At 38.4% G+C, this 27,973-nt stretch overlaps 2 protein-coding genes across 4 annotated transcripts; one reads left to right on the plus strand and one right to left on the minus strand.

The window, feature by feature from the left end:
* Positions 1–3,341: 3,341 nt before the first annotated feature.
* Positions 3,342–5,267, minus strand: TKTL2 (transketolase like 2). Of its 2 annotated transcripts, XM_036241314.1 has the most exons (2): positions 5,029–5,255; positions 3,375–4,914 (listed from the first exon to the last, which is right to left on the minus strand). In XM_036241314.1, the coding sequence occupies exons 1-2, from the start codon at positions 5,250–5,252 to the stop codon at positions 3,375–3,377; spliced, it is 1,764 nt and encodes a 587-aa protein (XP_036097207.1). In that variant the 5' UTR covers positions 5,253–5,255. The 2 variants fall into 2 exon arrangements, with proteins under 2 accessions (XP_036097206.1, XP_036097207.1); XM_036241313.1 differs by having other exon boundaries at positions 3,342–5,267.
* A 5,444-nt stretch (positions 5,268–10,711) lies between these two features.
* TMA16 (translation machinery associated 16 homolog) lies at positions 10,712–27,229 on the plus strand. 2 transcript variants are annotated; one of them, XM_036241040.1, is made up of 7 exons: positions 10,712–10,790; positions 16,842–16,954; positions 19,937–19,974; positions 21,914–21,998; positions 23,168–23,316; positions 24,625–24,667; positions 27,003–27,229. In XM_036241040.1, the coding sequence occupies exons 1-7, from the start codon at positions 10,788–10,790 to the stop codon at positions 27,196–27,198; spliced, it is 627 nt and encodes a 208-aa protein (XP_036096933.1). In that variant the 5' UTR covers positions 10,712–10,787; the 3' UTR covers positions 27,199–27,229. The 2 variants fall into 2 exon arrangements, with proteins under 2 accessions (XP_036096933.1, XP_036096932.1); XM_036241039.1 differs by having other exon boundaries at positions 10,787–10,890.
* Positions 27,230–27,973: the final 744 nt, after the last annotated feature.

Consider the following 27,973-nt stretch of genomic DNA (forward strand, 5'->3'; position numbering starts at 1 on the left):
TCTACCTGGTACAAATGGGCACCCAACCAGTTGTTTTGAAATAATTCTCATAATTAAAGTTACATCTAATTTTTAATTATTTTAAGAATGTAACTTCTAATATTGTAATTGCCTTTAAAAATAAAATTGCTATGTCACATTTTTAAATGTATCTAATGGAATTACAATGGCATATCAAATCCGGAAGGGATAAACTAATTCTGACTTAATGTTGTGAGTTCTCTAAACTTGAGGACACCATGACCTAAATTGTCCTAGAGTGTAACAGGGGGACATTTTGCCTTGCACCTGCCCTTAAAATAATTTGCTATTAAGAACAATTTTGCTTGGCTGATGTGGCTCAGTGGATTGAGTGTCGACCCATGGACTGAGAGGTCCCAGTTCCATTCTTGGTCAGGGAACATGCCCGGGTTTCGGGCTTGATCCCCAGTAGGGGACATGCAGGAGGCAGTCGATAGATGTATCTCTCTCAAATTGATACTTCTCTCTCTCTCTTTCTTAAAAAAATCAATAAAAAACATGTTTATAAAAAAAGAGTAATTTTTATCTAATTTGTGGAAATTCACATAAAAAATAAGAGGACATGGGACCAAAAGTAAATGTAAGGTTTACAACAGGTATATTAATGATCATCTCTTAAATGGACTATTTATATAGGAGAGTCCACAATAACCTGAAGTTAGATTTATCTAAATCTAGTAAGTACATGATAGCAATATGCTCCATCAGATATAATGAGGAATATCGAAGACAAAAAAAGGAGAGAAATGGTCTATCAGGTAAAAGAAAAAAAAAAAAACTTCCTAAACAAAAAATTTGCGACCACTCTGACCTATAATATTCAGAACATATTCCTATGGATTAAAGTAACTTTCTAATTTCAGGCTTTACCTTTAACAAAATTAGCAGAAAGGCAAAAAAAGACACATGATTTACTGCTGGTTCATGGTGACTTCATTAAAGAAGGCTTTGCCAGAATCAATATTTTAAAACGTTCCTTTGGCACTTTAAAGATTTCACAGCTAGCAATGAATGATGACAGTAAGGATGGGTGAAAAGTATGGCTTTGTTCAGAAAAGAAGAGGGGCAGTTATGAAAGAGGAAATTGGAAAAAATCACAGGAGTATTCTCAGGCAGATCAATTTTAGGAACAAAACACAGATTTAAGGATCTGGAAATAGATTCGCTTAAAAATCTTCCATGCCTACATATGACTTGGAAAGTCTTCAGGACCTACTCCCGCCCTAAAGGCTACCCAAACACCCCCAAAGTCATCTACTTCACTCCGTTTTAAGACTGTGAACCTAACTTTTTAAAATTAATTTAATGAGATCTCTGTAATTTTACTTCCTAAAGGATTTTTTAATAATGTTATCTCTTTAAATGGAATACTAAAAAGGAATAAAATCCAGATACAATTGCATCAAAATACAATTGAATATTTGTTTAAATTGACAACCTATTTCTAAAATGTATATCGACTTCCAAAGGACCAAGAACAGGCAAAGTAATATTGAAAACAAAAAGTGGAGAAAATGGAAGACAAAATATTATTGGGACTTATGAAAAAGCAGTGATAATTAAGACAGTGTAGCATGGGCACAAAAATAAATAGACCTATGGGACAGATAAAAATCCAGGCATGTACAGTAATCTGATATATGAGAAAGATAACACTCTGGTGTAGTGAGCGGAAGGATGTTTTTTAGAGGTGCTACACAATTATGTCAAATATTGTGTTGGCTCCCCCCAACCACATGCCACACATAATATTTCCAGGTGAATTGTAGATCTGTATGTGAAAAATAAAAATATAAAGTTTTCAGAAAAAACAGAAGGGAATATTCTTCAATATCCTTGGGGAAGGCAAAGATTTTTTTAAACATAACACAAAAAGTGCCAGCTAGAGAGAGTAAACAATGATAAATAGGACCACATTAAAATGAACACTTCTGGTCTGGCTATTGTGGCTCAGTGCATCAAGCCTCATTTCATGAACTGAAGAATCATGGGTTCAATTCCTGGTCAAGGGCATGTACCTGGGTTGCAGATTTGATCCCAGGTGTGCAGGAGGTAACCAATTGATGTGTCTTTCTCATATTGTTGCCTCTCTCTCTCTTTCCCTCCCACTTGCTCTAAAATATTCAATGGAAAAAATGTTCTAAGATGAGAATAAAAAATTAAAAGTAAAGCCTGGCTGGAATTGCTCAGTGGTTGAGCGTCAACATATGCACCAAGAGGTCGCCAGTCTGATTCCCAGTCAGGGCACATGCCCAGGTTGTGGGCCAAATCCCCAGTGGAGGGCATGCAGGAGGCAGCCAATCGATGTTCTCTCTCATTGATGTTTCTCTCTTCTTTCTCTGTCCCATCCATCCTCTCTCTAAAATGAATAAAGAAAAAAAATTTTTTTTTTTTTAAAAAACAAAAGTAAGGAGTCTGCTTAACGGATGGATTTTCAGTCCACATATTGTTGTCTGGTGACTTATCTGCAGCTCAAACCTTTTTCCAGGATTACTGTTAAGGGGCATGCCTCTTTCTGCTTCTAGTTTAGATAAAAGCTTCTTCCTTAACAAGAGAGAAACCAAATCATACATACATGGCACAAACTAAGTAAAGCCGAAGTTTTAAAATTCTTTATTACATTCACTTTAGTATCCTTAGTAGATAAATATAATCTAGTCAGCAATCTGGTTTGCTCACTGAGAAAATGAAACATTTTTGAAACCTCACTCAACAATATAGTGTGCAGACTAGAACCAGTTATGTTTTCATCTCTTTATGGAACAGTCACCATAGGAAGTGACTGTTCATTAAGAACGTTCACTGCTGCTCTCCAGCCTCTAAACTATGGAGAAGAGATGAAGTAAAACTTCTGAGGAAATCGTAAGGCAAATGTAGTCAAACTATCTGGGAAGTTGCAGGTAGGATTGCGTTACGTAAAAGCTCATATTTGCTTCAAAACCTGGGCCACTGAAGTCTACAATTAATTTCACATGTTCTTACAAGGAAATTACAAACATTTAAGAAACTATTACCTCTATGTTGATTTCCAACCCAGTCAGTTATTTATAATCTTATCAGAAAACTCTGTATTAGGTGTAGCTGTTTTATTTGCTATTGTTATTTTAAAAATCATAACCTACTTCAATGACTTAAAAAAATGAGTGATATTTGTGTATCTAGTTACAGTTTAATAGAAAGTAGTTAACCTGAATTTCTGAAATAGGAATAAAGAAAAGCATTAAATATTTTTTAAAGTACAACAATATAGAGATAAATGGTGCTTTTGTAATATCTAGCACAAATGCAATATAAAGATTAACAGGGTTTTAAGACCAAAATCAACAGACTGACTTTTGAAGAACACAGCTTTCTTAATCCATTAAAGTATATTTCACAGCCGCTATGATGTGTCTGGCACTGATTCCAAACATATCCAGCAACTCGCTAGGTTTCCCACTTTGAGGGACTCCCGACACTGCCAGCTGATGGACAAGGATGTCAGGCTCCCCAGAGACAGCTGCACATACAGCTTCTCCAATGCCACCTTCTTGGTAGTGATCCTCCACTGTGATAACCCGACCACCTGTAGCTTTTGCATTGGAGATGATGGTGGCAGCATCCAGGGGTTTAATGGTAAATGGGTCAATGACGCGGATAAAAATGTCTTGTTCGGAAAGATGGTCAGCAGCTGCTAAGGCTTCATGCAGAGTAACTCCAGCTCCAATTACTGTGACTTTGTCATTGACACTGTGGCGGATGATCTTGGCCTGTCCAATCTCAAAATTTTCTTGTGGGGTATAAATAACTGCAGTTTCTGATGGGCTGGTCCGAATGAAGCACATCCCTTTGGAATTGGCAGCCAGATAAACAGCATGCTCTGTTGAGGTAGCATCACTTGGATAGAAAACGGTGCAATTGGGAATACTTCGGAACATGGCTAGATCCTCCAGGGCCATCTGAGAAGGTTCATCTTCCCCAATGGATACCCCGCAGTGGAAACCAATAAGATTGATATTGGTTTGAGATATGGCTCCCATTCGAATCTGATCAAATGCTCGGGTGAAAAAGGAAGCGAAGGTACTAACAAAAGCAATGGTTCGAGCACGTGTGGCACAGCCCAGTGCCACACTTACCATGTTTTGTTCAGCGATAAAACACTCAATAAAACGCTCAGGGTGTTCTTTCTTGAACAACTCAGAAAAGGTGGAGTTCTTTGTGTCACCATCCAGAACAATAACCCTTTTATTTGCATGGCCCAGTTTGGCCAAAGCCAAACCATATGCTTTCTCAGTAGCCATCTTGTCACCAATTTTATAATCAGGCAGAGAGGTCATTTTTATATTCTTGATGCTGATTTGAGGTGAGTCTTCAACAGGAGGCTTCGGTGTGAGATTCTTGTTGGTCTGTATCTGACTCTCAATTAATCTAATGATGGCATCCGCTCTTTCTTTCGGCATTGGCTTTCCATGCCAATTTTCTGCATCTTCGACGTTTGGAATACCCCGGCCCTTGAAGGTCTTTGCAATGATGGCAGTGGGCTTGTTCTTCACTTGAGCTGCTTGCCAAAATGCCTGGCACAAGGCTTCCACATCATGGCCATCCACTAAGTAAGTATTCCACCCAAAGGCTTCACAGCGTTTTTGATAGACGTCTGTGCAGTGCTCAAGGGGCGCGGGGCCACTCTGTCCCAAACGGTTCACGTCGAAGACTGCCACGAGATTGTCCAGACTGTAGTGAGAAGCAAAGGCCATGGCCTCCCAGACGGAGCCTTCCGAGGACTCGCCGTCTCCCATAAGGCAGAACACCCGGTAGCTGGCCTTGTCAAAGTACTTGCCAGTGTACGCCATTCCGCACGCGGCACCCAAGCCTTGCCCGAGCGATCCGGTGGCCACATCCACAAACGACAGCCTTGGGGTGGGATGTCCTTCCAAGTCACAGTGAATTTTCCTCAAGTTCAGCAAGTCAGATTCGCTGATGTCGCCCACCTCTGCCCAAGCGGCATAGAGGACTGGAGCCGCGTGGCCCTTGGAGAGGATGAACCGGTCGTTGTCGGGGTGTTCTGGGTCGGCCTGTTTGTACCTCATCGTGTGGAAGAAGAGGACGGACATGATCTCGGCCGCGCTGCAGCAAGACGTGGGGTGGCCGGAGCTGGAGGCACACGTGGCCCTGATGGAATGGATCCGCAGGCGGTTGGCCATGTCCCGCAGCACCTGCACGGTGTCCGCATCAGGCTTGGCGCCGTCGGCCATGGCTGCGCTGTCCATGGTTCCCGCAGAGCGAACGTTGCCTGCGCGCCCCTCAGCCGTTTCCTCACGTGACTCTTACGTCCTGGCTCCGCCTCCTTGACGTATGCAGTTCAGCAACTGGCGAGGGTGCGCGCGCACCATACTTTGTCGCGAGACTTGACTAGTTGTAAGACTCTGGCCGTGCACCCTGCATCTGCCACGTGACTCGACCTCTTTTTTTTTTTTTCCTGTCTCTGACCATCTCCTCCCAAGCCCAGTTGAATGGATTTTAAATATTTACTTTGTTGTATGTTTGGCATTACTAAAAATAATTAAATTTCTTATACTTTTCTCCGTGGTATAAATTCAAAAGGGGACATTCTTATAACTATGTATTATAGGAAAGTATTCGTGAGGTTGTGATTCTTTTGGAGACATCACTCCGAGCATTGGCAGAAGCTATTCAAAGTCACTTTCAATCTAACCGATATGGCAACACTATGCCAACACAGAGGGTCTGAGAACAATAGAAAATTCTGACTTAGAGATAAAAATGTATTGACAGATTTGACCAAAAACTACAAGAAGGTCAAATCTAAAACCATGAAATGGCAGGTCATCTAGAACTGCAATTTTCCCTGTATACCCTAAAATACTATTACTGTTACTATAAGTAATAATTTTAAAAACAATTAATTTACTTACTTTAGTTATAAAACTAAATTTGTGCCATTGAGTTCTAGCAGGGTAAGGGTTATAGCTTGTCATCAAAATGAAACAAAACACAATGACAGTATCATCTCCAATGCTGCGATTGATGTTAAACATTTTGATTCTTGAGTAATAATTCTCAACATTGATTTCACATTAAAATCATGACACTGTAAAAATAAGTAAATAAAAACCAACCAAACAAACAATAACAATACTGGGTTCCATCCCAGACAAATTGAATTTGAAGTTCTAGAAGAGTCTGGAAAGCTATATCTTTTAAGTGCACGCATTGATTCTAATGTGTAGTCAAAGAACAGATAGTCATCTGCAGATGGACCAGTGGTTCTCAGCATTGGTTGTACTTTAGAGCTATCTGGGGAGTTTTTAAAAATCTTATATCCGGGATGCACTCCAAACCAATTAAATCAGAATTTCTGGGTGATATGTCTGGGCATCGATAATTTAAAAAGCTCCCCAGACAATTTCAGTGTTCAATCAGGCTGTGAACAAGTAACTCAGGGGGTTTTGTTCCTCTTTATATGTCTCTTACATTATATCTCAGAAAAAAAATTTAAATATTACTTGCTATTTAAACTGCTTTTGTCATTTTTATTTTTAAGGATACATAGTAGAATAAATCATAATGGTATGACACTAACTAGATTGTAATACTTGCTGAAGGAAGGTTGGAGTAAGAAAGGTCCTTAAGAGGTCATCTTTGTATTCATTACTCTCAGTACCCTTTGCTTATACTTTTATTTTATTATTATATTGTTATGTCTATTTTATTTATTATCATTATTTTGTTAATCTTCACCATAGAATATTTTTTTAATTGATTTCTTTTTTTAGAGAGAGTGAAAGGGAGGAAGGGAGGGGAGAGAGAGAGAAACATCAATGTGAGAGACATCGATTGGTTGTCTCCCACTGCATGATTCCAACCAGGGCCAGGGATCGAACCTGCAGCCCAAGGTACATGCCCTTGACCAGAATTGAACCAGAGACCCTTTGGTATGAGGGCCAGCACTCTAACTGCTGAGACAAAGTGGCCAGGCCTGCTTATACTTTTAGACAAAGAAAAAGAAAATCAAAATAAACCAGAGTTGGACTAGGAGTAATGATGGGAATTGGAGAAATAAAACACAGCATCATAATATCAAATTATTAGGGGCTGACTGGAAAGCAGGTGGCTCACTATTATTTTGTCTGAGAATAGTTCTAATAAATCCAAACAACTAGTAAACATAATAATTTAAAAATGACATATGAGGTAGTGTTCATGTGAAAAAAAGATGTGAGAAACAGGAGCTGCTTAACATTTCTTTTCAAGTTCCCAAATTCTTCCATTCGTTTAAAGTATTGCAGAACTATTTCCCAAAGTAGTAAATAGAAAGTCTTTAACATTACTAAAGGTTAGTTTTGTTGAATAAAAAAAAAAAAAAAAAAAAAAAAGAATGTAGTCTTGGATATTTAATACCCTAAGAAGTGAGTATAAATTCCCTGCTGTCATTCTATGAGTCAGTGGATTTTCATACTATAAAAAAAAATATTTTATAAATTATATGTAGAACATTTTAAAGTATTCTGATACTTTTTAAAGTGAAGTCTGGAAAGTTATATAATAGTTTTTGTGTTTTTTTTTTTATCCTCACCCGAGGATATTTTTCCACTTTTTGTACAGATAGAGTGGGAGGGAGAGAGAGGAAGGGAGAGAGAGAGAGAAACATCGACGTGAAGGGACACATCGAGTGGCTGCCACCCACACGACCAACCGGGGCCGGGGACAAACTGCAACCGAAGTACGTGCCCTTAGCGGGAACCGAACCCGGGTCTCTCCGGACCGCAGGTCGATGCTCTAACCGCTGAGCCAAACTGGCCAGGGCTGGAAAGTTATATAATAGTTTTAAAATAATATTTCCTTTAAGCACTTTAGTCTTTTCATTTATATTTACAAATATACAATTGCAAAGAACCATATAAGTATACTGTATGCACAATTTGATAATGCAAAATTACCTAATGTTACTGTGAACATAACTTAGCAAATAAATCAACGGCATGATACTACATTCTATTCCCTCCATTGGGAAGCAGGTAGCTCACTATTATTGGGAAGAGGCTATCACTGACAAAAGGCCAGCCAAACATTTTTAAATCAACATGCTAAACATTTAGTTATCTTGGAAAAAAATCCATTACTCACTTTAGAGGTCATTTTGGAAAATAATCAAAAGTTTTCTGCAAATAGGAAGAAACTATTCTTTGTTATTCTCGGTTTAGCCACACAAAGTAGGGATCGGCAAACTCAAGTGCCTACCAGGCTAGGGAGGTACCGTGAGTATATGAATGCCAGATATCATATAAGAGAGCTGGAGGGACCTGTAAAAAACTGGAGAATATGCCCTGGTCGGTTTGGCTCAGCGGTTAGAGTGTCGGCCTGCGGTCCGGAGAGACCCGGGTTCGGTTCCCGCTAAGGGCATGTACCTCGGTTGCAGTTTGTCCACGGCTCTGGTCAGTCGTGCGGGTGGCGACCACTCGATGTGTCCCTTCACGTCGATGTTTCTCTCTCTCTCTGTTCCTCTCTCCCCCTCCTACTCTACCTGAACAAAAAATGGAAAAATGTCCTCGGGTGAGGATAAAAAAACAAAAACAAAAAACAAACAAAAAAACTGGAGAATATAAGCCCACCTAAAGGCACTTACAACTGAAAAATTTCTGAAGACTTTGTTGGGAAAAAATAAACATAAAACATATCTTCAAGCTGCTGGTTTTGATCTTTAATTTTAAATCTGTTAAAAAAATAAATGTTTTGTCATACTTTTATTTTTTGGCTAATTTCTTTCTAATAGTATGAAAAAGCATTTTTGTAGTGTGTACTTCAAATAGAAATAAAACCTATCAGCATAATTAATAAAAATAGCTTTCAAGGGAAAAAATATAATTGGCAGGAATTGGTAAGTGCAATTTCTACTTAGTTTTAATAGAGAAAATAACATGCATAATGATTACTCAGAAGGTCTACAATGATTTGTGGAAAAATATATATATATATATTCACTTTGTGAGAGTGAATTGTATTTAGAGGTTGGGAACACTTAAGTTTACTTATGTTTTATCTTAACTGTTGTTTTATTAAAATAAAATTTTATAAAAGATACAAATACTGAGTTCATTGTTTTTCTTTGATGTTTTCTTTAATGTTCTGAATTTGGTTAGTTTAGTAGGCCGAGTATGGAGCCAGTGAGAGTAAGATTCTTTTTTTTTTTAATCCTCACTTGAGGACATTTTTCCATTTTTTGTTCAGATAGAGTGGGAGGGGGAGAGAGAGAGAGAAAGAGAGAGAGAGAGAAACATCAATGTGGAAGAGACACATGGAGTGGTTGCCACCCACACGACCCAACCAGGGCCAGGAACAAACTGCAACCGAGGTACGTTCCCTTAGCGGGACCCGAACTGGGCTCTCTGGACCGCAGGCTGACGCTCTAACTGCTGAGCCAAACTGGCCAAGGCAAGTAAGATTATTATATAAGGTTTCTTGGTGGTGGTGAGGTAGGGAATATATTCTTTCAAGCACTGGAAGCAGTATTCTAAATAGACCATAGACCTGTTAGGTCAAGTTGTATTGTGATTGTCCTTTAAATCCTTTAAAATGTTTTATCAGGTTTTTTCTTCTATTAATTACTACAAAAAAGGTAATTGCCCACCAAGGCAGTTGGTTTTTCTACTTCTTGAAATTTTATCAGTGTTCCCATTACATATTTGGAGCTATATTACTAAAAACATATATTTAAAACAGAAAATTTTCTCTTTATGAAGTAATCTTTTCTGTCTACCAAATACATCTTCACTTTGTCTTTTTTGTTTAACATTAATATATCTCTACTAACATTCTTTTCATTAGAATTTGCTTAGCATACCTATTCCAGCTTCGATTTTTAGATTGTTTCCTTATATTTTAGATGTCTCATAAGCAGGATATAGTTGTATGTTTTAAATCCAGTATGATGTGTTAATATTTTAACTAGGATACTTAATCCACAATTACTGTAGTATGGATTTAAATCTAAAACCCTGTTTTTGTTTTCTATCTTCGCTATCCTGTTTTCTTTTTCCTCATTTCTTGCTTTGTGTGTGTGTGTGTTTAAATTCCATTAATTTTCTCCACTTGTTTGTATCCTTTTCAAAGTTACACACACTGTTTCTATTCTTTTAATGGTTACCCTAGAAATTAAGCATGTGTTCTTATGGTAGCAATATCTAATGTTAACACATACTTAACCATTACACACACACACACACACACACACCCCTGTGTATTTGTTTGGAGCACAGGAAACAGTCTACAGCAGTGACCGGCCGCGCGGTGCTGGCCTGGGGAGGGCTGGGGACTCCCTTAGTCACTGGTGAGCAGCCGTCCGGGCGTGGGCCGCCTCTGCAGGCACGTGCCCCCAGGAGCGCCTCGTGGCCCTGGGCTGTGCACCCGGACTGATGCCAGTATCCGCGTCCCGGCGGCGGCGAGCCCGGCTCAAACCGCGTGTCGCGCTCGGCGCGGGGCCCAGTTCACGCACCGGCCCCACGCACCCGCCCGGCGCGCTTCGTGAGCTCGCAGGGAGGCTGCCGGCTGCGATAGGGCGGCGGAGTCCAACGCGGGCGAAAAGGACCGGGTCTCGGTTTCCCCGGACGTTTTAGAGAAACGTACTCGCCCCTCCCCTTCCGGTCGGCCGCCCCGGCTGCTCCAGACCCGCGTGGTTCGCCCGGGAGTTGGTGTGTGAGCCGCTGGTACTGCCGTCGGCGAGGCTGCCCGGGCGTGGAGCGCAGAGCCCCTGGGCCCGCGAGGACGTCACCATGGTGGGCCCCGTCCCGCTCCTGGGAACCCTCTTGGCTCCCTGGAAGGCTACCGATGGGGGAGGAAGGGGACCGCCCTGGGATGCTGAGAGGAGGATGCGAAGTGATTATCCTCGGGGTACACAGGGCTGGAGGGATGCAGGGCGGGCAGCCGGGAGGAGGGTTCTGGGTTCTGAAGTGCGTGGGCTCCTTGCCCCTCCTCGCCTTTCTCCTGCTTAAATTCTTCCCGGCCACTGCCCCGTGGGGTAAAGTGCGCACCTGGACATTTTCTTGCTATTCGGTAAAACTAGTAAAAATGCCGCTTCGTACCCCTGTGCACCCCGCCCCCTCTCGTCCGTGGGCTCTGCCGCCTCTTCCTCCGCGTCCGTTCACTGCCCTCCAGTGACCCCCTCCCGCCCCAAACATGCCTTCACGCTCCCTGTTCCCGCTAAGGCACTGAAACTTTTTATTAAAAACTGAGATGAGAGAGTATTTATAAAACACTTAAATATAAAAATTAGTAGTGTAAAGGACTGTTTATCCATTATCCAGTTAAAAAAATAAAACAACATAGCTTTTGAAAGCCTCTGTGTTCACTTTCTTGGACCTCCGGAACCCCTCAGATCCAAATTCTGTATTTATAATTCCTTTCTTTTCTTTTCTTTTTTTTTTAATCCTCACCCAAGGACATTTTTGCATTTATCTTCAGATAAAGTGGGAGGGAGGGGGAGAGATACATGGACTGGCTGCCACCCACATGACCCAAACCGGTATCAGGTACAAACTGCAACAGAGGTAGGTGCCTTAGCGGAACAAAACCCAGGTCTCTCTGGTCTGCAGGCTCAGCCTCTAGCTGCTGAGCCAAACTGGCCAGGGCTCCCTTGCTTTTCTTTATACGTAGTTACCAATTATGTTTGCATTCCAAAACAATTTCTTGTTTCTTGCTTTTTTTCACTTACTACGTTCTTGAGAATAATTCTTGAATAGGAACATGTTTTGTGAATATTTGCTTTTCAACTAGTTTTTTAATAAAAACATGAAAAGTTAGGATACTCTGGCTACAATGTCTTTTTCCTCTTTTCTCTGATCCTTTTGTTTCTTTTTATTGTGTGGCTATTTTTGTCTTTCATGTCTGTCTACAGTCTTTTTTGCTTTAGATTTTATACAAGTTTGGGTAGATTAAGTTTTTATCACTAGTGCTATTTCCAATCCCTTATAATTTTCTTTTATAGGCTTTCCTTTTTTAGAGGGGAACGTTAAAACACTACTAATGTGATTGTGTGTGAGTGATTCAGGGGGTTACTGGCATTCTGCAGTCCTTGACTATCAGAACTTAACTTTTGTCAGGCTGTATAATAGGAGTATATTGCCTTGTAAGAATCAAAAGAGTGGCATATAAATCTCTTCTTGTTGGCACATTCCCTGCCCTTTTGTTTTTTTTTGTATATCTCCTGAGTCTATGCTATATTCTGTCTTGAATTTCAACTCAGTTTGGAAGTTTTCTCTCTAGACCAGTGGTTCTCAACCTTCCTAATGCTGCAACCCTTTAATACAGTTCCTCATGCTGTATGTAGGTGGACCCGCCTGGAGATGGATAGAGGAGCGGTGTCTTAGGTGACCCCTGTGAAAGGGTCGTGACCCACAGGTTCAGAACTGCTGATCTAGACTTTTATATCAGTCACTTTAAACTTTGTTCAATACATCTCAGTATGTGGGCTATGGCATCCCAGAGAACTGAGTTTGGCACCTGTATCTTTGCTAAATTATGATCTTGGTGAAATTACTCAACCTCTCTTGGTTGTCCTTCCTGTTAAATTGGGGTAACCATAGTGCCTGCCTTGGAGAATTGTGAAAATTAGATGTAAACCAATTATCCTGATGTCTGGTATTTAGTAAATGTTAGTTTTTAATTAACTTTAGTAATAGTAGTCAGTAGTAACAGTACAGCTTGTGGTTGTCCACTTTTGTTTTTTGTTCATTTATTTTCATTTATTGTGGATCTTTCCTAGAGATGGATAGAGGAGCGGAGTTCACAAGTTCATACCTTTTCCTTATTTCAAAATTTAACTAACATGAAGAATCCTACCCAACTCTTTTTATTCTGCATTTAAAAAAAGGTTTCAGTGCTTTTAAGTTTGATGTGTGTTAGGCTACTTAGGCACTCACAGGTATATTCCTTTTTTTTTTTTTTTTTGGTATAAGCCCATTATTGTAGAGTTTAAATGTACTTACCTACTTGTTTAGATTATAAACCATTAAATATGTGCCGTTGTCCTCCCTTGATTACTGTGGGCGTTAATTGTAATTGACTACTTACATATTTCTTAATGACAAAAATTGTGTGCTGTTGGTTTCACACCTATAAATGTGAGCTGTAACAGCAAGTCAGCTTAAGCATCTTGTTTTTTTGTTTGTTTTTCAGCTGTATTGAGATATAATTGATATATAACATTGTGTAAGTTTAAGATATACAACGTGATGATTTGTCATACCATATATATTGTGAAATTATTGCCACAATAAGCTTAGTTAGAAATCCCCTATTTCACATTACCTTTTTTTTTTTCCTTTTGTGAGAACTTTTAAGATTTACTTTCTTAGTAACTTCCAAGTATACAATACAATATTTTTAACTATAGTCACCATGCTGTACCTAAATGCCCAGAATTGACTCATCTTATAACTGGAAGTTTGTACCCATTGACCACCTTCACCCATTTCCTCCAACACTTCCCTGACAACCACCATTCTACCACTGTTTCTTTTTGTTGTTTTTTATTTTAATAGGAATATTTGGAGCATATTGCCCCTGAAATACTGCTCTCTGTTGCTATGTGTTTTTTTTTTGGTTTTTGTTTTTGTTTTTTTTTTTGAGTAAACTATGTTTTCTTCTGTATCTCTCAATTCTGAATTCAAAGAATAGTTTAGAATGAGTTTTCTGAAGTAATCACTAAAGATTGTAGGAAAGGGATACTTTCAATACAAGTTTTCTGACTAGAATATTTCTGTGCCAGAAACTTTTCAAAGTAGTTACAGCTGTTCAGAACAATCTACTAGTTATGCCTGTGAAAAGAAATTGTATTTTTGCTATGCTTTGAAAGTTAAATTTGGTACTTTTTAAAACATAATATGTTAATCTTTCCTAGAAAATGCATTTTAAACTCTTTCCTAGTTTTGTTATATGTTTATGTTCTGTACTATTCATGACTCATCAGATGCTCTACAAAATTAATTTGGAGAAACCTTGGCTAGTAGAGATTACTTGTTTTTTGGTTAAGAGATACTGTACTTAGTTTGAATAGACTACTTAATAGATTAACATTTTATTGATAGGGTTTTACTTCAGTTTTTCCCTGTTTAAGCATTTTGTTTGGTTTTTTAAAATTGTGATATACTGAAAAATAGGAAAATGTTTTGAAATTTGATGTCTTATTGTACATATTTTTGTGCCTTATTAAATATACATATCCTGCCTTGAGGCAGCCTTTTTATGCATAAATTATTATTAGGAATCATAAACTACAGTTGAGTCAGAATACAAGTTCAGTTTCTTTGTACCTTCTTTGTACTAAATCTCGGAGGTTCTTTAACTGAGATCTAAAGCTGTAATGACATTTTCTTATAAGGATATCAAAGTATTTCTTGTCCTAAAGGAAGTTTTTAAATCTTTAAAGGACATTTTTATGGACTTGAACATATTGCTGAAACAGAGTTACATATCTCTAACTTTAGTTGTTAGGTTTTTAGCAGCTTCAGAGAGCTTTTTTTTTTTTGCGTTTTTGTGACTTACTTTATTTGTTAAGATATGAAACAAAGATATCTTTTTAAAGAGTGCACCTTTGCTTTTGTTGGTATTGTTGTTGTTTTTTGGTCTTGAATTAGTTGATCACTTTCTGTGTAACAAGCTATCCCAAAATTTAATGGCTTAAAACAATAACATTATCTTGCAGTTTCTGTGGGTTAGGGATCAGGCAAGGTTTACCAGGTTTTTGCCTCAAGGTTTCTTATAAGGTTACAATCAAGGTATAATCTGAGGCTTTGGTTTAACCCCAAAGCATAACTGAGGAGGATCCACTTCCCCGCTCACTCACATGGTTCTTGGTACATTCAGTGCTTCTTGGACTATTGGATTGAGGGCCTCAGTTCTTCACTAAGATAGCACTTGGAGCTATCTTTTCTGGTCAGATTTATCAAAAAGTGAGCAGAAAATCTTTGTCGAATATTTTAGTAAATATTTATTGAAGGAATGAATACATGTGTGAATGAGAAACTGGTGGTCCTTTTTTTCCCCTTAGTTCTCACCTGAGGACATTTTTCCATTGATTTTATTAGATAGAGTGGAAGGGAGGGGGGGAGAGAGAAACATCAATGTGAGAGAGACACATGGACTGATTGCCTCCTGCACAACCCTCACTGGGTCTGGGATCAAACCTGCAACCCAGGTACATGCCCTGGACTGAGAACTGAACCTTCGACCCTTTGGTCTGCAGGCTGATGCTCTAACCACTGAGCAAACTTCTTAGGGCAGGAACTGGTGGTCCTTTTAGTTAGTTCTGCCTGGAGAGTTTTACAAAGGAAGTGACTATGGGCTTCGTCTTATTAAAGGACAAGCAAAGAAAAAGATTTTTCAGGTAGAGTTAACAAGTACAGTCTCAAGAAGTTACGAAACAGCCAAGTGTGTTCCGGAAATGGTGGGAAGTTCAGTAAGAATGGATGATGGGTATTTTGAAGGAAGAGAGATAATGCTGGAGAAGTAGGTTGGAGGTAGATTTGTTTTCCACTTTAAGGACTTAGGACCTAACTGTGAGCTAGTAGAGTGAGTTAGTGTTGTAGAAAAATAAGCTCTGACTTCCATGGAAAAAAGGCTAGCAGTGAGAACCTAAAGGCCATCCTAATCATGAAAGGTCATGAAGCTGAATTAAGGCAATGATAATATATATTTTGAAGAGAAGATTCTAGAAACACTTGACCTTTTGAGTATTAGATGTGTTAGAGACTGCTAGGTGTTCCCTAATATACTCTTTTTCTTCTGTAGTAATTTACTTTTTCTGAGAATAAAGATTTTATTTGCCGCTCTCCTACGTACAACTCTGATTAAGTTTTGGTCAGTGGGATGCAAGCAGAAGACTCTGCCACTTCCCAGATCTTGCTCTTAAGGAAAGGGGTATGCCTTCTGATTTTCTTTTCTGCTTCTCACTGGCTAGAGTTTAGACTTGGTATTTAAGCATCTTGAAATTGTGTGTGTGTGTGTGTGTGTGTGTGTGTGTGTGTGTATAAGGTTATAGTCCATGGATAGTAGATAACAACATGGAAGGAGCCTGGATCTGAGGCCTTTGTAGAGCAGAGCCTCCAGCTCCTACTTTTTACATGAGAGAACTAAATTTTATATGGGTTAAGCCATTATTATATTGGCTTCTATTATAGGAAGCCAACCCTAATTTCTAAATAATAATAGGTGTGATAAGATACAGAGTTATATAGGAATAAAGACTTACTGAAATGTCTAGTTTGGAGAACTGAGTGAATTATGGTCTAGTTACCTGCATAAGGCTTGCGAGAAAACACTTTGTCTCCTTCTGGGCGTGCCTATTTTGAGATGGCTTCTATTATTTTCTCTGTTCCTATTGTCTTATGAGCCCAACTTTGATTTTGGTTGATTCTCTACTCACTCTGTTCCATGTACAACTTCTCCAATCAAGCTCCCACTAACATCCTGTTCTTTCTGCCCCCCTTAACTTTCTTAGCTGTAACAAATTTCCAATTGTGAATCCTCACTAACTGCATTCTCTGTTCCTACTTTGAAGATGGGACAGTAGAAGAGCTGGTTTCATTGACCCCTTCCGTTCCTTTCTTTATGTTTTTACATCATGGAGAATAGTTCTGAATGTATCATTTCTGTTATGACCATGGAAACAAAGACTTTGAATTATACAGGTCTGGCTTATCTCTGCATTCCTGGTATAGTGTTTCTGGCTCAAAGTATTTCTGTTTTGTTACTGTTTTTAACATTTATTTCTGAAGAAATGTTTTTGACAGATATCACTTACCTGTGTCATGTATTTTCCTACATTTTAGCCTAAAGCACTAAAGGGGAAAAGTGCAGGACGGGAAAAAAAGGTCATCCATCCATATAGTAGAAAAGCAGCTCAGATTACGAGGGAGGCCCATAAACAAGAAAAAAAGGAAAAGTAAGTGTCTTTGCATTATTTGTATTGTATGTTGGTGAAAAGCCCGTTTACACATTTCTTTTTTATCAGTATTCCTCTTCTTCCTTTAATAAATATGTTCTGTGCACTGAAGGTAAAGTAGTGAACAAGAATTCAGCTCTTACAGAGCTTACCTAAAACACATAAATTTGAATGGGTTGTGATGAGTGCAGTGAAGACAAACTAAAAAGTATTATGGGACGGAGAGTGAGGACATGAATATGAAGAGGCCAGAAACAGTGGGAACCATTTTAAGATATCACCTTTTCCTATCTGCCTACACTTGGTTTTCTAAGGAACTAAGGTAGCCAGGCAGCTTGGAGTATCCAGAACTCTTTGTACCACTTCCTAAGGTTTGTTTATAGGGAGAAAGAGAGGGGTCAGGGATCTGGGAGGATATCTCTTAGGGTGCAGTGCCTTGGATGAGTGGTAGTGAGTACAAAACCAGACCCGCTGGGTTGATCAGACTGACTCTTATGATAGCCTCTGATTACCTCAAGATTCTGCAGGCGTGTATAGCAACAGAGTAGGAGTTCAGACATGTTCTTCATCTTCAGTATTTGAATGCTCTAATTTATAACTATATGAAATACTGCTTGTGTTTATATTAAAAGAAATAAGTATGATGTGAAGACTAGCACATTCAAGCAATGCTCAATTTACAATAGCAGCAAATGGCTATTCTATATCATGATTTTAATTTTATTTTAGGATTTCCCAGCATAGCAACATTTTGTGGCTATGTACTGTTATATCTTGTCCTGCAGGTTACGTAGTAAGGATTTCTAGATACCGAGGGAAAATGACTTAGTATGAAAAACTAACAAAGGGAAACTAAGCATTATGGGTAAGAATCTAGGAAACAACGACTTTTGAGAGTTAAATTCATTATCTCTCTACTTTTCTTTGTCCCAACTCATACCCCTCTAGTTCAGGCCCTCGTTCAGTTCATTCAACTTGACTTCTAACTAGATTCTTCCCTTCAGGCTTATTTGAAAGGAATGAATTCTCAAAGTCATTCTCTACCTTGTTATGAAGTATTCTTTATTTTTAAAAAATCAACTTTGAGGTATAAAATAGACATATTTTAAGTGTACAGATCTGCAGTTTTGATAACAAACTGATGTAACCCCATGATCGATATATAGTGCATTTTCCTCCTCCCAAAATATTCTCTGCATCTCTTCTCAGTCAACCCCCCTCTTCACCTCAGCCTTAGGCAACCACTGATTTGCTCTTCATTTTGATAGATGAGATTTCTTTTCTAAGAAATTATATTGTATGTAATATTTTGTGTCAACTTTTTCCACTTAGCATAATGTTTGTGAAATTTATCCATGTTATATCACATATCAGCATGTTTGTGAAATGTATCCATGTTATTTCTCTTCTGTTACTGAATAGTATTCCATTGTATGGATATGCAGTTTGTTTATCCATTTACCAGCTAATGGTCATTTTTATTGTTTAAGAGTTTTTTGGCTATAACCAAGGTTTGCAAACTAAAGACCCAGCCCTCATTTCTATATAAAAAGTTTTAGTGGAAATTAGCTGTGCCCATTCCTTTTGCGTTGTTTGTGACTGCTTTCAGGCTACAATGGCAGAGGTGAGTAGTTGCCATGGAGATTGACCACATGGTCCACAGAACCTAACATTTTACTATCTGTCCATTTAATAAAAAATTTGCCATCTCCTGCTATTATAAATAAAGCTGCCATGAGTATTCATGTATAATATTTGTGTGGACATACATCTTCATTTTTCTTTTAGTTCCTAGAATTGGCATCGCTGGGTCTTACAGTAGATGTATGTTTAAGAATATAAGAAATTAAATTTATAAGAAATTAAGTTTATAGGAATTGATGGTCATATGATAGGTGTAATGTTTAAGTATGTAAGAAATTGCCTTAAGCAGAATGATCATACCATTTAGATTTTAACCACCAGTGTATGTGTTACGTTTCCTCCATATTTTCTCAAACACATTGTATTATTTATTAGATTTTTAAAAAATATTATCCAGTAGAAGTAGTATTTCAGTGTGGTTTTAATTTGCACACTTAGTAATCCTGATGGCTAACAATGTTAAGTATCTTTTTATGTGTTTATTGGTCGTTTGTATGTTTTTGATTTGATGAAAGAATCTGTTAAAACCTTTTGTGCTTTTTTAATATTGGGTTGTTTATCATTAAATAGGAAGAACTGTTTGTATATTCCAAATGTAAGTCTTTTGTTAATTATTTGTTAATATTTTCCTCTATTCATTGGCTAAAATTTTTTTATACAAGAGGCTTCACTTTATTCTCCAGTTTTCCAGTTGTTTAAAGTAGGAGAGTAAATCCGACCAGCTCTATTAGGGTAGAGACAGTATGGTCTTAGTGGGTGGCATGTAGTATGGCAAACACCAGCTATGCAAAGATCTCTTCTGAAGGAATTAGTATTTAGAATATCAACAAAAGGAGGCATATATTGCCTAGACTGTTTTCTGAGAATAAATGAGGTTTTCTTCTTTTTTTCAAATTTATAAAAAATAAACATTCTGTTCCGTTCTTGTCGAAGTTTAAAAGCGACAGTGATGCATTTGGTCTTGGTGGGAGCACTCAGTCTTCTGGACAGTATTATGTCATTACTCTTTTGTTGTGCACAGTATTTTGCATATTACAAAACCCACCTCAGCATTCATAATCCACTCAAGCTCTCATCTGTGTTTTCAAAACAAATTGTTCTATAGGTATCCTTTAGTCATTGAAGAGCTAAGAAAAATTTTCTAATAACATTTTGTTCCAGTGATTTAAAAAAGAAACATGATGTTCAGTGCTTCTATATTAACAAAATTAATTTCATATGTATGAAAGAATGATCTTTGAATTAAGGTTCTTTAGGTTGTTTTTTATTTTGTTGTTTTGACAGATTTTAAAACATGCTTTGGAAATTTTCTAACACATTTGTGCCTTTTCTTCCAAGGTTGAAGAATGAAAAGGCATTGCGGCTCAATCTTATTGGTAAATGGATTTACTTATTTGACATTTGGGCTAGAGTATGGTGAAGTTCTTATACCTATTTTTCTACTGACTTTCCTAGTGAAATACCTTTTTTAAAAATCCTCCCTCGAGAGTATTTTTCCATTGATTTTTAGATAGAGTGGGAGGGAGCAAGGGTGTAGGGAAGGGGACAGAGAGAGAGATCAATGTGAGAGAGAGACATCAATTGGTTACCTCCCACATGACCCAACTGGGATGAGGGTCGAACCTGCAACCCAGACACGTGTCCTTGACTGGGAATCAAACCTGCAGGGTCCACTGGCCAACGCTCTAACTGCTGAGCCAAACTGGCCAGGGCTGAAATACCATTTTTATCTAAATGAATTTTCTTTACCAGACTTGATTAAAACAAAACAAAACCAATCATTAAACTCTTAGAGCAGTGTTAATAAAATGTGGCTCATCTTTTTAGGAATTGTTTGGTTTATAATCATCTATCTATCTATCTATTTTTCTATAGCTAAAGTTTAATTCTAGGTCTCTAACCATTAGAATTATGGCCTAAGTATTTTGGAAGTAGCAATTCATATGTACTATTTCCAAAATACTCAGTCTATATCTTAGTATCATAATCTCTTTTTTCAGGGGAGGGGGGCAAATCTATTGGTAGTAAATTTTTACTGATAAGTCTGAAATTTCAAAATAATGACTATTAGGCTTTATTACTAAAATTAAAGGTATTTGAACCCTTATCTCACTTCATCCACTTAATGGAGTATATTTCTCAGTGGCTTGTCAGAATCTGGGGTAGGGCCTTTTCTTCATCTCTAATTTTGAGAAATCTCACTGCAAGTGACCCTGGTGGTCTGATTTACTCAAGAATGTGGTCTGTTGGCTCTTTGTGTGTGGCAGATCTTGTACACTTAATGTATTTGCTAACTCTGAGGCCCTGAACAGTTGCTTAAACTTTCTCATTTGTAAGTGGGAATAATAATTGTACTGATTATAGGATTATGAAGCTCTTGACTTAGTGCTTGTTGCTTATCAAATGTTCAGCAGATACCATTTCATCATTAACCTGATGTTTTCATTTTATTATTTTAGACAAGTTCTATCCTTTGCTTTTTATTTTATTTTATTTATTTTTTTATCCTCACCTGAGGACATTTTTTTTCCATTTTTTGTTCAGATTGAGTGGGAGGGAGAGGGAGAGAGAGAGAGAGAGAGAAACATCGATGTGAAAGGGACACATCGAGTGGCTGCCACCTGCACGACCAACCAGGGCCCGGGACAAACTGCAACCGAGGTACAGGCCCTTAGCGGGAACCGAACCCGGGTCTTTCTGGACCGCAGGCCGACGCTCTAACCACTGAGCAAAACCGGCCAGGGCTATCCTTTGCTTTTTAAATACATGCTTAAAACTTCATGTACTATTAAAGTATTCTTTTTCTTTCTTTTTTTTTTTATCCTCACCCGAGGACATTTTTCGGTATTTTGTTCAGATAGAGTGAGAGAGAGAGAGAGAGAGAAACATCGACGTGAAAGCGACACATCAAGTGGTTGCCACCCACACGACCCAACCAGGGCTAGGGACAAACTGCAACCGAGGTACGTGCCCTTAGCGGGAACCGAACCCGGGTCTCTCCGGACCGCAGGCCGACGCTCTAACCGCTGAGCCAAACCGGCCAGGGCTAAAGTATTCTTTTTCTAAAATATTTGCATCTTTATTGGATACGAAATTTTAACAAAAAGCATCCCTCTCACTCCTGTCTCTTCTCCAGTCTAAAATGTGACAATTTAATTTCTTACAGAGTGGCTTAATCAGCTTTGAAATACACAAAGCTTTATATTTATCATTGAAACAGTTTTTGTTATAAGGAGGTTAACATTGAAATTTATAATAAATACCTCTTTGCTTAAAGGATGACTGTGGTGTTTATCTTGGGACTTGTTGTTATAGGTGAAAAACTGCAGTGGTTTCAAAATCATCTTGATCCCAAAAAAGGAGGATATTCAAAGAAAGATGCTTGTGAATTAATTGAAAGGTAAACACTGGGCATGTTATGAGTAAAGGGTCATAAAAAGAAATTTTTCAATCTGGTTCTTTAAGAGACAGTTCTGTTCTGGATTTATAGAAAAGCAAATGGGCTTTGTTATCAAAAAGACTTTGATTTATTTCCTAACTTCTTCACTTTAGCAAGTTGTAACCTTTCTGTACCTCATAGTGGTAGTTAATCCAATTTCTTGGGATTGGTAAAGGCTTCCTGGGGATATATCATCTGAAGTGACAGCTGAAGGCTAGGGGTCAGCAGATTGAGGTAAGGCAGTTGAAGAGCCTTTAGGCAGAGACTAATATCTAAAAGGCCCAGAGGTGAGAGAGCCGTATATAATGATCTGCCAGACATCTAATATGACCGAAATGGCAGATTCAAGGAGGGATTGTGACAGCTATGATAAGTGACAATCAACTCATGAAAGACCTCAGATATCATTGTAAGAGTTTGGACTTTATCAAAGGACATTCAGAGCCATGGGAGACTTTTACAGCAAGCACCTGAGATGATCATATTTATATTTAAACTTTAGAAAGGTCACAGGAGTGAGAATGAGGATAATGACCTGAGGGGACATGGCTTTGGCAAGGAGGCAGTGAGAGGCTGATGAGACACTGCAGGCAAGAGCTGGTGGGAGCCTCGCTCGGTTAGTAGCAGCATGGTGAAGAGAAGTGAAGGGTTTCAGAGATCTGAAGGCAGAAGTCTCCATCTTTAGTGAAAACTTAGATGTGGCATAAAAGGGAGGGAGAGGAGTGAAGGAGGACACTTATTCCTTATTTGGGCAATTGGATGACTGGTGGAACTGTTCCTGAGATAGGGAGCCAAAGAGACGGAGCAAGTTGTGGGGGATGGGTGGGGACAGGGGTGAGGTCGAGTTCAGTTTTGATGTGTGAAGCCTCTACAGGACTTCCAAACGGAGACGTTCAGGAGGGGGTTGAATGTGAGCATCTGGTGTTTAACATAATTTAACAGCAGGCAGTGATTTGGTTGCTAAAATTTTGAGAATGGTTCATTTATCCAGAAAATGAGGACTGAGGACCTGAACTCAGAGGAATATAAAAATTCAAAGGACAGGCATAGGCTGAGAATTGTATTTTAAATGAAATAACATAAGTCAAATATACAGACTTTGTAATTCAGATTATTTTCTTATTTTTCAGGTATTTAAATCGATTCAGCAGTGAGCTGGAGCAGATTGAATTACATAACAGCATCAAAGACAGGCAGGGAAGGCGGCACTGTTCCCGGGAGACAGTCATCAAACAGACGGTGGAGCGGGAGCGACAGCAGTATGAGGGATATGGCCTTGGTGTGTTCTCTGCGATTGTCTTTTACTCTTAAAGTACATAGCAAATCAGATTTGTAGTTAATTTCAAAGGTTAATTTTTATGTTTAGTTTAGTTTGATTTTCTTTCTTTTGTGAGTATATGGAATCATTTTGTAATTCGTTCTTTTCTGCATTCCCCCAAACTGTCCACTGTGCCATTGCCATCATATCTTTCTACTGTGAGAGTCAGGTCTTCCCCTCACCTCTGGCACATGCCTTGTTACAGTTACTATGTGCCCGTCTCCAGCTACATCTGAGTTTCTTTAGAAGGTATTGGGTACTATGTCCTTGTCATCTTTGTAATTCTTACAGAACAAAGCTATTCTTGTTGCAGTCATTCTTGAGAAATATAGAAATCAAACATTCATTCTGAGCATTGTAGCACTTCTTACCATTTCTAAAGACAAGTGTGTTAGTAGTTTTCCAACACTGAAGAAAAGCACTTAAAAGGAGAAGGTACTTAGGGCTTGCAAAACCCACAGGCAGGTAACAACCCAAAGCCTACACCCAGCCCACAAATGGTATTTGATTGGCTTATTTATTGTCAGTATTAAAAAATCTGGTGATTTCACATGAAAAATGTGGATTTCAGGCTTGTCTTTAAAAATCAGATGGTCTGGCGACATAATCTTCTAGATATGCTGTACTCACCTTTTCATTTAAGGGAAACCCTTTATAGCTTCTCTTTGGCATTTCTGAATTGCCAGCATCACCACTTGTGCTTTTGGACTGTTATTAAGTAAAATAGGGTTAACTTGAGCACAAGCACTGTGATACCACAACAGCAGATCCGATAACTGGGATGACTACCAGGTGGCCATCTGGCAGGTAGACGGATACACTGAACAAAAGAATGGTTCACGTCCCAGGTGGGACAGAGGGGCACATTGTGAGATGTCATCAAACTACTCAGAATGGCTCGCAATTTAAAACTTGTGAATTGTTTATTTCTGGAATTTCCCATTTAATAATTTTGAATTGTGGTTAACCTCAGATGACTGAAACTTTGGAAAGTGAAATTGCAGATAGGGGGGAACTACTATAGGTTTTTTTTCTTCTACAGAGTCTATGCTAGAATTCTTTATTCAATAAGGTTCTTAAATTACCTTCTTAAACTCTTATTTTTGCAAAACTTTTCATATAGAACAGTGCTTTGAAAGTTTGTTTTGCTTTGGATGTTCTTGCTGTTTGTCAATTATTAATTGTTGCATCTAAGATAATAAATGAGGAAAATATAAACTCTTGTAATTTAGAAAACGTTGCCTAATGGATATAATTTTTTCCCCCTAGAGATTCCAGATATTTTAAATGCAAGTAATCTGAAAACTTTTAGGTGAGTCTGTCACTTTCATTGTCCCTTATAACAGCGTATAAAATACACGAGACATACAATGTCTTCTCTTTTGAGTCTAGACATCAGAGTTGACAGAAAATCAAGGTTTTTTTTTAACCTTTTCTCTTTCATCAAAGTAGAATTTTCCTAAGTTGTGTTTATTTGAAATACCAGATACACACTGCAATACTAATAACATGAGGTTTTTATTTTATTTTCAAAATATTTAAAAATATTATAGTACTTAAAAGAAACTGATCTCACTATTCCTCCCCAGTTCGCACTTTTTTTTTTTTTTTTTATCCTCACCCGAGGACATTTTTCCATTTTTTGTACAGACAGAGTGGGAGGGAGAGAGAGGAAGAGAGAGAGAGAGGGAAACATCGATGCGAAAGGAACACATCGAGTGGCTGCCACCCGCACGACCAACCAGGGCCGGGGATAAACTGCAACCAAGGTACATGCCCTTAGCGGGAACCGAACCCGGGTCTCTCTGGACCACAGGCCAACGCTCTAACCGCTGAGCCAAACCGGCCAGGGCCCCAGTTCTCACTTTTTAAAAAGAAATAATAACAGCAACAGATTTGATGGCTCCGAGTCCCATCCCAGACTGTTTGCAGCACCCTCTTTGGAGAAGTTGGTTCGTGGAAGTGACACCGAGGAAAGGGCTGAGTCATCCAGACCCAGGCCCGGTGGTCTCTCATGGTACTCTCTGACGAGTGAGACCACTGAAGAGGATTTCAGTTTTTTTCAAACGTGGTTTCTTTGTCTTTAAAAAATGATTATTTTTTTTGGTACGTGCCTCTAGCGGGAACTGAACCCAGGACTCTGGTCCGCAGGCCAACGCTCCAACAGCTGAGCCAAACTGGCCAGGGCTAAAAAAATGATTCTTATTCACTATTTTGATCTTAGCTAGTCCGTGTTGAAAGGTCTGAAATTTTATGTTCATTGAAATTAGGTAAATTAAGTCACTCATATTCTTTGATACCTTTAAGCTCATTGTATATTTCTATACTTATGAATTCATAGAAAACATATTATTTCATACTTACAAAATATTGGCTCTAATAAAATTCATGGATCATATTTAAGAAGTAGTTTACTTTTTTTTTTTTTTTTTTAAGTGAATCTTTTTTTTTTTTTTTCTTATTGATTTTAGAGAGAAAGGAAGGGAGAGGGAGAGGGAGAGGAAAATGGAAACATCGACGAGAAAGAACATTGATTGGCCGCCTCCTGCATGCCCCCCACTGGGGATTTGGCTCACAACCTGGGCATGTGCCCTGACTAGGAATTGAACCAGCCACTCTTGGTGCATGGGTCGATGCTCAACCACTGAGCCACATTGGTCGGGAGAAGTAGTTTACTTTTTTTTTTTTTTTATCCTCACCCAAGGATATTTTTCCATTTTTTGTACAGATAGAGTGGGAGGGAGAGAGAGGAAGGGAGAGAGAGAGAGAGAAACATCGATGTGAAGGGACACATCGAGTGGCTGCCACCCGCACGACCAACCAGGGCCGGGGACAAACTGCAACCGAAGTACGTGCCCTTAGCGGGAACCGAACCCGGGTCTCTCCGGACCGCAGGCCGACGCTCTAACCGCTGAGCCAAACTGGCCAGGGCTAGTTTACTTTTTTAAGTCATGTATATGTATTTATTATTTAGATACATAGAACTTAAGATTCTTTTTATACCTTAATTTTTTTTTTGCCTCTAATATTAATTAATTAGACATATAAATGTGCTCTTTTATTTCTAAAACAAGTATGTTCTGAATCTCCCAAAGAAGGTCAGAAAAGAGAAGAATTTAGCATAGACATATTTACTAGTATGGCTGAAGTTCAGTTCTCAAAACAATCTGCTTCTTAAGTAAATGAACATAGGATTGTCACAGTAAATGCTGAGGTTAAAAAACTAAGTTTTTTATTATAACCATAAAAGTTTGATTACTGAAATTTACTACAGTGACTTACCACTGTGTGTGAAAAGAAAAACTTTTCTGACTATGCATTTTGGAGATTTGCCGGGTATGATGTAGTTTCTACTTTTAAGATTCCTGCTGCAGTAGAGCCTGATTGACGAATGTTGATGTTGGGGAGGAGGAAAGAATGGAACGGAGCCTCCTTTAACTTCTGTGTGACGTTTTCCTGTATTGCTTCGGGAGTTTTGAATATATGGGATTCTCTCTGACACATTTATATTGTTTGTCTGTAGTGCATTTGCATCTGCTGTAAATTTATAGATTTTGTTCTGCTACTTTCTGAGTTTTGAATATTGACTTTTTCCTGTTTCACCGCCCCACACCCTGCCAACCCGTTATACTTTTTGTTTTGCATAGGGAATGGGATTTTGATCTGAAGAAATTGCCAAACATTAAAATGAGAAAAATGTGTGCTAATGATGCACTTCCCAAGAAGTGCAAGAAGAAAACTATGACACCGGTGGACAAAGATTTAGGGGAATTACAACTAAATGATGAATCAAGTGACTCAGATGAGGAAATGACTTCAGTGGCCCAATTGTCTTTTACTTGAGTTGAAAATAAATAATTTGAGAGCCTCATATACTTAAATTTATTATGGTAAATAATTGTCCTGAGCCCTGGCCGGTTTGGCTCTGCAGTTAGAGTGTCGGCCTCTGGACTGAAGATTCCGGTCAAGGGCATGGACCTCGGTTGGGGTCATGCGGAAGGCAACCAATCGGTGTCTGTCTCTCTCTCTCTCTCTTTCTCCTCCCTCCCTTCTACTCTATCTAAAAATCAATGGAAAAAGAAGTCCTGTGGTGAGGATTAAAATAATAATAGTAGTCTAGATATAAGAATTTGCTATTTAGCTCCTTTTACATGGTGAGAATTCCATTTCCAGCTTAAAAAAATGATGTTATATAATTTTTAAATGATTGTTGCTTTTTATTTACATTAAATTGCTAAATAGATATAGTGAAATAAAATTAAATAGTGATCTTTAAGATCGATTTTATCCAAATATCTTGGGCAGGAAAGAGCAATATGAATAAGGATAAACATATTTTAATTCTTTTCCTCATGTTTACGTAGGATCACCTAATCTCACATTTTGGGGCGTGGACAGCAACCTATTTTATGAAAGGGTCCTGTGGGTACTTCTTGAGCAGTAATGATAGCGAAATTGCTGTAGTAATTTTAGTAATAATATTTCACTAACCTTCTGAAACAGTAAACCTATTTTCTTTCCTTATAAAATAGGGAAAATGTGATATGGAATTCATACACACTGATGGATTATACATTATTTTTATTTATTATCTTTGAGCCAGAGTTAAATGGTAAAA

This window comes from Molossus molossus, unplaced genomic scaffold (genome assembly GCF_014108415.1).
Source record: "Molossus molossus isolate mMolMol1 unplaced genomic scaffold, mMolMol1.p scaffold_m16_p_4, whole genome shotgun sequence".
NCBI lineage: Eukaryota > Metazoa > Chordata > Mammalia > Chiroptera > Molossidae > Molossus > Molossus molossus.

Bases quoted from the DNA above. Each gene is read 5' to 3' on its own strand.
- TMA16 (XM_036241039.1), top strand. From the start codon at position 10,843: ATGGGGGAGGAAGGGGACCGCCCTGGGATGCTGAGAGGAGGATGCGAA. The intron at 10,891-16,841 runs GTGATTATCCTC...CCTACATTTTAG, and splicing joins TGCTGAGAGGAGGATGCGAA to CCTAAAGCACTAAAGGGGAA. The intron at 16,955-19,936 runs GTAAGTGTCTTT...TTTTCTTCCAAG, and splicing joins AAACAAGAAAAAAAGGAAAA to GTTGAAGAATGAAAAGGCAT.
- TKTL2 (XM_036241313.1), bottom strand. From the start codon at position 5,267: ATGGACAGCGCAGCCATGGCCGACGGCGCCAAGCCTGATGCGGACACC.